At 34.4% G+C, this 10,840-nt stretch overlaps 2 protein-coding genes across 5 annotated transcripts; one reads left to right on the plus strand and one right to left on the minus strand.

The window, feature by feature from the left end:
• Positions 1–502: 502 nt before the first annotated feature.
• On the plus strand, positions 503–6,757 carry LOC124920853. 4 transcript variants are annotated; one of them, XR_007097645.1, is made up of 7 exons: positions 503–1,264; positions 1,399–1,818; positions 2,100–2,613; positions 3,598–5,032; positions 5,338–5,464; positions 5,730–5,855; positions 6,586–6,757. XR_007097645.1 is itself a non-coding variant. In XM_047461421.1 (4 exons), the coding sequence occupies exons 1-4, from the start codon at positions 742–744 to the stop codon at positions 4,634–4,636; spliced, it is 2,496 nt and encodes an 831-aa protein (XP_047317377.1). In that variant the 5' UTR covers positions 503–741; the 3' UTR covers positions 4,637–5,300. The 4 variants fall into 4 exon arrangements, 1 of the variants encoding a protein (XP_047317377.1); XR_007097647.1 differs by having other exon boundaries at positions 5,338–5,393; XR_007097646.1 differs by having other exon boundaries at positions 5,394–5,464.
• Positions 6,758–6,915: 158 nt separating this feature from the next.
• LOC124920854 (protein ECERIFERUM 26-like) lies at positions 6,916–8,568 on the minus strand. Its single transcript, XM_047461422.1, has 2 exons — positions 8,095–8,568; positions 6,916–7,992 (listed from the first exon to the last, which is right to left on the minus strand). Exons 1-2 carry the CDS (start codon positions 8,521–8,523, stop codon positions 7,123–7,125), a joined length of 1,299 nt encoding a protein of 432 aa, XP_047317378.1. The 5' UTR covers positions 8,524–8,568; the 3' UTR covers positions 6,916–7,122.
• Between the last annotated feature and the right edge of the window lie 2,272 nt (positions 8,569–10,840).

Raw genomic sequence — 10,840 nt, forward strand, 5'->3', positions numbered from 1 at the left:
TTTATGACGGGTCAACCCACGATTTGACTCAAATATTTATTTATTCTCACATCTATATCCAAATTAATCACCGCTCTCGACCCGACAATCCGAATACTTTAAAATTAAAAATCATTATATATATATATATATGACAAAAAAATAAATAAATAAAAAAAAATTATACAAATCTAAAAATGATAAAATTCTTTACCCGTCACTATTTTTATACACTTCATATTTTTTTATTCAATTCTCTTACAAAAAAAAAAAAAAATCATCTCTTTTAAACACAAATATTTTGTTGACATTAACAATTTTCAAAAATAATTCTGACTCTCACGACAATTCATAACATTTCATTAGGCCCAATTGATCGTTAAAGAAATGAAATGGGCCAGGCCCATATTAAATAAACGTTTAAACAGAACGTAACATTTTGCAGTCATTACGCGCTCTATCTTTGCCTTCGAACAAGAAAGGTATTAACTTTCTCTCTCCTCTCTCTCTCTCTCTCGTTTTAATTTGGTAAACCTAGGGTTCAATTTTCTTGCTCACCCCCTTTTCGTTTATTTCAATTAGTCGTCCATCTCTCTCTATATGCAAGAATGTTCACATAAAACTCAGATTACACACTAATATTTACACGAATTCGAAAGACCAAGTTCGGGAAAGATTGAACCTTTTGTAAAATTTTGCCAGATTTGGGGGCTCAATAAGTTCCTAGGATTTTTGTAGTCTCTTTCAACTTTCGGGGTTTCTATGGCTGGTAATTCAGTTGGAGCGAAACCCATATGGATGAAGCAAGCCGAGGAGGCAAAACTAAAGAGCGATGCTGAGAAAGATGCAGCCGCCAAAGCGGCATTCGAGGCTACTTTTAAAGATGTGGAGAAAACCAAAAGGACGGAATTGTCTTCTGACAGTGAAGGTGAGGATGAATGGGAAGACTTAGCCAACAAACCCATAGGGCCGGTGGATCCTGCCAAGTGTACGGCTGCTGGGGCAGGTATAGCCGGTGGGACTGCATGCTCTCATTCATCATTCATGGTAGTGACAAATGATGCTAATGGAAGGAAAGTCCCCAATGGTGGAGCGCTGATCAAGGTAAAAGTCTCGCCAGGACCAGGTGTTGGAGGATCTGACCAGGATGGGATTGTGAAGGATATGGGAGATGGAACTTATACAGTTACATATGTGGTGCCAAAGAGGGGTAATTATATGGTGAATGTGGAATGTAATGGGAAGTACATTATGGGTAGTCCTTTTCCCGTCTTCTTCAGTGCAGGTACAAGTAATAAAATTCTTTAGCATAATTAGCTGTCTCATAAGAGAAACATTTTCAGTTACTTCAATTTCAGTGTGCCCTGTTGCTGATTATGTATCATTTGGCGCTGAATATCATTTGGTCTTGCATTGCAGGTAGCACCGCAGGAAGTTTGCTGGGTACTGTTCCAGCAGCGAACTTTCCAAATTTAGTTAATCAGACCATGCCTAATATGCCAAACTATTCTGGGTCTGTTTCTGGAGCATTTCCTGGACTTATTGGAATGATCCCAGGATTGGTTGCTGGTGCTTCAGGTGGGGTGGTTTTACCTGGAATGGGTGCTTCTCTTGGTGAAATTTGTAGGGAATATCTTAATGGACGCTGTGCAAAAACTGATTGCAAGTTCAATCATCCACCCCACAACTTGCTGATGACAGCAATAGCTGCCACTACATCAATGAACAATCTAAGTCAAGTGCCCATGGCACCTTCTGCAGCTGCAATGGCTGCTGCACAGGCAATTGTAGCTGCTCAAGCCCTTCAAGCACATGCTGCTCAGGCACAAGTTCAATCCGGTACTGTTTATCAATTCTCCATATATAACATATATATTTAATATTTTCTAAATTCTACAAGCCTTGTTATATTTCATTGATTTGAGTACAGTGTATTGTGTTTCATCTTAGTAATATCCTTTTCCATTTTCTTTGGTATAAATAGTGCCTTTTTCCTGTTAGCCTTTTGGCCACTCCATGTTCAGATGTTTCATTATCTCCCTAACATGTATTGTTTTATTTGACATACCCTTTGGAAAGATTAATTGGACATTTGTCTAACAATGGCTGTTCTTTAATAGGACTAATTGAAAAAGAGGGGAGGGCAGAAGCTCTAAAGAAAACTCTACAAATTAGCAATCTCAGTCCCCTACTTACTGTGGATCAGTTGAAACAGATTTTTGGTGTATTTGGCACTATTGTTGATTGTTGCATCACTGATTCAAAGCATTTCGCATACATAGAATACTCAAAAACTGAAGAAACGACAGCAGCATTGACTTTAAATAACTTTGAAGTTGGAGGTCGGCCTTTAAATATTGAAATGGCGAAAACACTCCCACAAAAGCCAGCTGTATTGAATTCACAATTTGCTTCATCTTCGTTGATGATGCAGCAAGCAGTTGCCATGCAACAAATGCAATTCCAACAGGCACTATTAATGCAACAGACACTGACTGCACAGCAAGCAGCAAATCGAGCTGCAACCATGAAGAATGCGACAGAGCTGGCTGCAGCTAGAGCTGCTGAAGTTAGTATGAAGTTAAAGGCGGATGGACTTGTTATTGAAGATACTGAAACACAAAAGAATGCTAGGTATGGTGGTCTCATTTGCTAATTTCATATCATTTGCTCAGTCTTGGCATGAAGGGGATTATTTGACATTTCTTATTATGATGCAAGACTCAGATATTGCTTAATTCCTTCAGATTCTGGAATTTACTATTCTGCTCAAGTTAGGATCATATTTTATTGATAATAAATTAACCTTGCAGTATTAAGGTTGCAGCATGTGCTATTATATTTATTTTCGCTTTGACTTATTTTTAAAATGTTAATAGCCATACTATTGAAGATCTCATTTCCATATGAGTGTCTTGACTCTCGATGTTGACAAGAGACTTTAAAGTTATGTGATGTTGGTTACAATACTTTTTGGTTTGTCTTGAGCTATCTGCATATTCTTGAAACACTAAGTGTGAAGTATTGCATATCCTCGTGCTATACCACTAATTATTTATTTATGTTTTTGTTAAGAGCTATGACTACAGTTGGTTGTCTTAAATAGGAATAGAACAAAGAAATGAGTCATGGTTATATATTTATTATGTGTTTGTGGTGGATTTGTCACACTGCATATCCTCTGAAACATGAGATACACATTTCTCTTAATGTGAAAAGCTCAATAAATATTTCTTAATTTTCGTAAGGAAAGTGAAATTGCTGCTATTATATTCTAGGAATGGAATCTGTGACCTCTATTTTAAGGGGTCTGGTCTGCCTTGTCAAAATGAGAGGATAGTCTAAATTAATGTTGAACCCTTAAAAAATGTTAGTATAACTTCAAAATCAGTTGACAATTTCTGATACTGTAAACTACTTAAGTTGGATTATCAATGCTCGCCCTAAAATCTTGTTCCTTTCTTTTGATGATTTAGGAGTTCTCTCTGCAATTGATTTTACTGTTCACGTGCAGAAGCCATGTGAACAAGAAAAATTACAGCTTTCTTAACATATTATTTCCCCATCTGTGGATATCTTAATATATTACTTTAATGAGTTCTTGTTTAATATTAGCAGATCTCGTTCAGCCACTCCTTCAAAGTCAAGGTCCAGATCAAGATCCATGTCCAGGTCTCCTGTCACTTATAGAGGCAGGCGGAAGTCTCGCTCGTTTTCACCTCGCCCCCGTCATTTCAGAGACAATAGATCAAGGTCTCCAATAAGATCCCGTAACTACTCTAGCTATGACTACGAACGAAGATCCTATAGGGGCAGCAAAGATGACACTTTTCGAAGGAGGAGAGATTTAGGGAGATCATATGATGATAATTCTTCTGTTTCAAAGAGAAATAGGAGTCGTAGCGTGAGCCCTCAACGAAGAAAATCATATAGAGATGATTTTGACTCCCCAAAACATCATAGAGAAAATTCAAGAAACAAATCAAGGAAGCCTTCCCGTTCAAGATCACCTGGGCATCACAGGAGCAGGAGGTTATCTCCTAAAACTGATGAAAGATCCAAAGGAAGAAGACGCTCCAGATCAAAATCCTCAGATGGTAGGCGTCAATCTGGTGATAAAATTGATGTAAACGGAGAAGAAAAGTCAAAGTATCGTGACAGAAGGCGGTCCAGATCAGCTTCAGTAGACCGTAAGCACCATGGGGGAAGTAGGCTGTCCCCAGTTGGTTCAGATGGAAGTAAATCAAAGCACAGAAAGTGTTCTAGGTCAAAATCTCCAGAAGGCAAACGTCAAAATAGAGATAAGGAGCGAAGCAGAGATGAGAAATCAAAGGATCCTGAAAGAAAAAAGTACAGATCAAGATCTTCAGATAATAAGCATAAAAAAAGAAGTAGAAAGTCTCCTGGGCATTCAAATGAGCTTAAATCAAAGCATAGAAGGCGTTCAAGGTCAAAATCGACAGAACAGGCAATTCGTATTGACAACGATCCAACAAATGAAGCTGATAAAGAGGTGAAAAACGATGATAAAAAAAACCCTGTCAAGTCTGATGATTATGTAAACGGCGTGGTTTATTCCGAGAAGAGTGCAGCATTAGACACTTCTCCAGAAATGGACAAAAAAACCTCCATTATAGATGAAGACATGGAGTGCTAAAGTGAAGGGAGTCACGAAAGTGCAAACAGAGACATTGAAGAGTTGAAAACTAATCCCTTATTTATAAAATGGTGTTGATCAAGATGGTTATGTAGTTGCTGCCAGAATTTTTCCTTATGGTTGATGGAGAAGTGCAGAATCCAGAATGGAAACCAGCACTATCGAGGATCATATGGATTTTCTTTTGGCACATGGAATTTGCTTATGTTTTCTGGACATCTTTGAATAATCCTTTTTTCTCTCTTCCCACCCTCCCCCCTTCTTTTTGCAGGTTTATTGAGAATAGATTGGTTAGGACGAGAGAATCTTCTGATGGTTAAGGATTTCAAGTATCCTGCAGTTCTAGCCTGGATCAGCTGCAGAATTTTTTTAATCCAACTTCTTAGGCTAATGGATGTATGTTGAACTAAAACCTCTGTTGTTATGTCATTTCTTAAATGGTCAGATGATATTGTGATTTCTAGAGGCACTTTATTATAGATAGGGATATCCTTTAGAAACAGTGCTAAGATATCAATTTGCTGTCTTGCAATCCTTTGCAAACACTGGAAAGTGTTGTCTATTATTAAAAGAAACTAGGTTGTCTTGTATGCATCCTGTGATTCTCTTTTCTATTTAATTTGTAAGAATATTTATTCATCCAAGGATGTTTCTCTTTCTTTTCTTTTTTTTTTTCTTTTTTCTTGGAATATTTGGCATAGGCTTCACTCTGATACCTTATCAGTGTCATTGGCCTGCCTAATTCCAATAACTGCAGGTACTCGCACTGGTTGTTTGGGCGCATTGTCTTATCAATTATTAAAAGGTCACTATGATTGTGCTATCAAGGTGTGCAGTTGGAAGATTTTATAATATTTGGAAGGGTTTTGTCAATGAGGTTCTCTTCTCTAATTGCTTAAAAGTTTATATAGTTGTGCTATAAAATATTGCGATTTAGCTGCTGATATTTTCTTGGTTGTACATCTTCTTTCCATCATTCCGTTTTCTCTCCCCTTGATTGATCTTTTCTGTCTGTTTTTCTTCTTTTTTCTTTCTTCTTTCTTCTTTCCTCTTTCCTTTCTCCGTTTTTTTCTTTGTTTTTTTCTCCTGCCAGAATGTCTGGTTTAGTAAGCTACTTCCAAGGTTGGCTACAACCAGGTGTGCTTATATTTCAAGGGGTTAAGTCTCAGAAGATTGCAAAACGGAAACTGTTAAATAACCAGTGGTGCAGTTGAAACAGGTAATTCTTTCTGTTGAAATTGCTAGATTAGGAATTGTGTTAGACATGTTTGGGTACTTTCAATGATAACTACTAGGTACTTTTGAATGTTTGTCTTGCATTCCTTGTCATTTTTAGCATGCATGTATATGATAACAAAATAATCTCAGTGGTACTACTCGACATCTTTCCTTGTGTGTAATTTGATTTGAAACCCATGTAGCAAGTTATTGTCACTTAAAAGAAAAGAGAGAGAAATATATTAGGAGAGAAAACTGAAGTTTAAAGAACTAGCAAATGACCCTAATCTTTTCAAGATATATGCTTGATGGGCTAATTTTTATTAGATAATATTTCCTCACTGTTCTTCTATTTTCCAGTTCTTTTTTGCTTCACCTTTTCATCTTCTGATGGTGTAGGTTCATTCATTCACATGATCTGATATTGATTGAGGTTAATTTTTATTTGATTTCATTGAGTGCTTAGAATGATTGTCATCTTCTTAGCTGTAGACTAAAGCATGTGCCAACGAGGAAACTTGTCTGAATGTCATAAAGAAGAGTTTATTTCCAATTTGTGTTGCTCAATTTGGCTTTGAAGCTACTGCTTGTAGTTTGTTTGTCTTGTTACCACTTACCATAGTTATGTCATGTACTTGCTAAAGTTTCCTGTCTTATGTTAATTTTCTGGTTTAAATTGGGTCACCCTTTCACTTATTTGGTTTCTTCTACAATATTTTGGATTTGTGCAGGTGTCATTTTGTTGAAATCTTTTATTAGAGACATCTTTTTAGCAATGAAGTTTTTGCTGCCAATTTTTCACATTTTTTTTATCATTAGTTCATCTGTAGAAACCATTAGTTGTTATAAAGCTAATGTTAATTTATGTTTCTATTTAGTATTAAATCAATGCTTTTGAAGCTACTACTAGTGTTTCAGTTTAGAAGTTGATTTAGATGAACTATGTTAACACATTAAGTTGCAAGAGAATTGAAGGTCCGATATTGATCATTGATTGATGTTGCATATATCTTGTTTCAAGGGTTTTGGTTTCTATTCTCATCGAAAACACGATTAGGTCTTGAAGGTTGTTGTGTTAACCTCATTTTGGGATAGAGGCCATTCATTATTCTTTAACTAATGATTAAAGATAAATAAAAGGGATACTCATTTCATCAAATAATTCAATCCATCCAACATATCACAAGACAACATTAATTTTTTATTTTTGATAACGACACCACAAATTCATTCCTCGAAGCTATGAGGGATTAACCAAGTGATGTGATTTAGCATATGGACCACTCTTTCTTTAGCTCAGATCTCAGTTCCCAAATATAAGCTTCTGGGAAGACAGCATTCACTACTACTCCACCCTCACCATCTCTAGGCCCAGGAAGTACTAAAACCGACCCATCATCTCCAACACCATCGATAAAATAATTCGCACTAATGGGCCTGTGACCTCTTGTTTCCAGCCCATATAGATCAGCATCTACCAAGTCCACAAAGGTTAGGTTTGCTCCGTACACAATAAAGTCAGTCGTGCCTTTGCCTCTCTCCATCGATTCTTCAATAAGGTATCGTTCATCATTGGATTGATTTAGTAACAGTAGTGCGAGTTCTCCGGGATGGGCTTCTGATATATCGTAATGGGCCTTCACAATCCTGATAGATTGTCCGTTGCTCAAAATACCGGTTTTTCTTTTCGATGGGTCGTTTCTACAAATAGTCACCAAATTGGGCCCAGGCCCATTTCTAACTTGGCCCACACATTTCCATATGATGGCACATAGGGACTCAAATGGTGGAAGTGGATTATTGCCTTTAAGGTCACTTACCCTTGATTTTAAGTCACTCAACTGTTGGGATGTGATACGCAGGGAGAACATTTTCATCTCGCCTTTGTTGGCGATAATCCAATGGTCTCCAACTGGGCTTACTACCCTCCTGGCCGATAATGGCTCTACGGGCTGTTCTAGTGGGCTTTTAGAAGGGTTGGACCTGATGTGGTTTTGTGGTTCGTTGAGGGTGGTCAGCGGAATGGACATGGTAACTCGTCCCCATGCGTTCATGCAATCAATGGCTGCAAATGCGTCCCCAATAACATGGGCCCAGCTTAGGCCCAGTGAGACTCCCCCACATCTGAACCAAGTGAACTGGAGAATACAATCATGGAAAAAAGAATTAGAACCCTAATGATCGATCAACTTCAACTTGCATGATTTATTGAGTTTTGGTAAAGAGATGATTGTGATAACCTGAACAAGGATAAGTGGAGAGAAAACGAGTTGAGGGCCAAGAACTTGGTTTGAAACAAGCAGCTTCTCAATGGAAGCATCATTACTCTTGATCAAGAACCATTCATCGAGCGTTTTGGTGCACTTGGCCTCGATGAAACGGACACCGCAATCGTTGCACTTGATATAGGGTCGGCCAGTGGACTCGTCCCGCCTGAACCGGCCGCAGGTGGTGTAGAAATGGTTGAACCATGTGAACATTGGATCCTTCAAGTTTTGCACTTTGACACCCTCAAAGGCAGATTCATTGAAGTAGTACACTCCTCTCAAGTAGTGAAGTTTCATGGCTAAGTCCATGTTGGTCGGCTCGTGGGTTCGGTCTTGACCCGAGACCCTCCCAGGCCCCACCGACGATAGTTTCATCCCATATATTAGGTCTTCGGACACCATGAGTGAGAGTGAGTGAAAATATGATTGATGTTGCAAATGGAAAGAAACAACTCACCCAACTATATGCTGGAAACTAATGAAAGAAATAATATATATATATTAACTTTAAGGGGTTGGAAGTTGGAGTAGAAAAGAATATATACAAGTATGAAATAACTGCTTACCTATTTATAATTAAATATATATTTGTAATCTAAATACTTTTTTTTTTAATATTTTGTTTGTAGTCTTTTTAATATATTTTAAATAAACTCTTTATTTTAATTTTTCTTAATATTTTTTTTAAATAATTTAAACTCTTTGTTGTTATACAATAATATTATAAATATTTATGGATTATTTAAATTATGTCAAAATATAATTAATTTAAACATAAAAACAATTTATTTATTTAGTATTATATTTTAATATATATGAATATTTATTATTTTAATTTATTATATTATTTTATAACAAAATAATCATTATATTAATTTTAAAAATATATATTATTAAATTAAATATTTAATAAATAAAATAAAAATGTTTATCTAATGTATATTTAAAAGAATTAAATAATTGAAAATAAATATTAAAATATATTTAAGTAATTGTATTAATTTTTAAATAAGTGAATAATATATTTCAGAATAATTTTGATAATATATAAAAAAAATAAAATATATATATATATATATAGGCACTTTATAAGTTTGAAAATTATTTATATATATATATATATATATATATATATATATATATATATATATATATATATATATATATATATATATATATATATATATGCCTTATTGTGACAAGTCATTGTGTGTTAGATTAACCTTCTGCCCTATTTAATATTTTTTTGACCAACTCGTTGTAATGATGACTTTTTCAAATATTTCATCTGTCTTGTTTTAGGGTGTCATACATTTCAGCTGTCTTTATGAACATCTGTGGTCCTGATGTAACTACTTTTTTTTCTGCCTTTAATGTAATATTTACTCACCAATTTCATGTTAAATGGAAATGTAATTTATTTTTATTTTTTTTAATATTTTCAAAATTAGGTCATTTTCTTATCACATAAATCCTCATTAATTTTTATCAAAAAAAAAAATATGAAAGGACAACCAAAACAATATAATGAAAATGTTAATTAACTTATACAACTAATCAACTCATGTAATTAGTTTTATAATTATAATTGTTTTCTAGTATTATTTTTTAAATTTTTTTATCTTTAATTATATATAAAAATAATAATAATATGTAACTAATATTTTTTAAAATAAATTTTCGAAATTATAAATATTTTAAATAAAATCTCAATTTTAATTGTATTATTCTAATTAACAAATCACTGATTTAATAAACTAAAATATTATATACACTAATTTTATTTTAATTATAAATATAAAAAATATTTTAATAATTAAACTAATTAAAAACTAAAATAAAAAAATTGATTAAAGATATCTAGAAGGTATAGACCAAATAAATTGTCTAGACTTAGATGATGCTACTAACAAATATTTTAACTCACAAATATTTTATGAAAAATTAATTAACACAATTTATAAATTACAATGACAGTAATTTGGTTTCTCATATTTCAATGTTATGTCAAATGTGGTTTGGTTTAGACAAATATGATGGTTAGCTCTACAAATTTTCATTAAATAGCTTTTATAAAGTGAGGTAAACCATCGTATCTCGAAACCATGGATTGTACAAATTTTCAATAAATAGCATTTACACCACCTCCTAGTACGGTATTGTTTGTTGATTTTGTGCATGTATCACAACTGTCCTTGTCTGCTTGCATTCTCTCTCTTATTTTAAGGACTTCTTATTTTATTTGAAGATATATTTTCAAATATTGTTTCACTTTATACCAAAAAAAAAAAAGATGATACTTTTATATTATTGGATATCAAATTATTAGTGAAGAGTTAGAGTCTAGGGAGGGAAGGTGAAGATGAGGGAAGAGACACTAATGGAGAAAAAAAAATTTGATTTGTTTTTGTTTAAGTCTGTGTATGATTAGAGTTAAAAAGTAAAGTCATTCCATTTCAACAAAAGATCCATACCATACACCATAACTTTTGGTCCGCTATCTAGATCATGATTTTTCTACTCTAAGAGGGAAAGGTCTTTCCGACCGGTTGTAAGCAAGGAAAACTTCAAACCCCAACACCATGGTTTGTAGCCACATGCTCTGATCCTCTAAGCTACAGGTCCCTTCCCGCCCTCACTGAATATGTTCCCTAGAGGACTTTTAAAAAAAAAAAGAACATTTCCTTCCGGAACGCCAAACTTGTAACCAAAAGTTTTC

This window comes from Impatiens glandulifera, chromosome 1 (assembly GCF_907164915.1).
Source record: "Impatiens glandulifera chromosome 1, dImpGla2.1, whole genome shotgun sequence".
Lineage (NCBI taxonomy): Eukaryota > Viridiplantae > Streptophyta > Magnoliopsida > Ericales > Balsaminaceae > Impatiens > Impatiens glandulifera.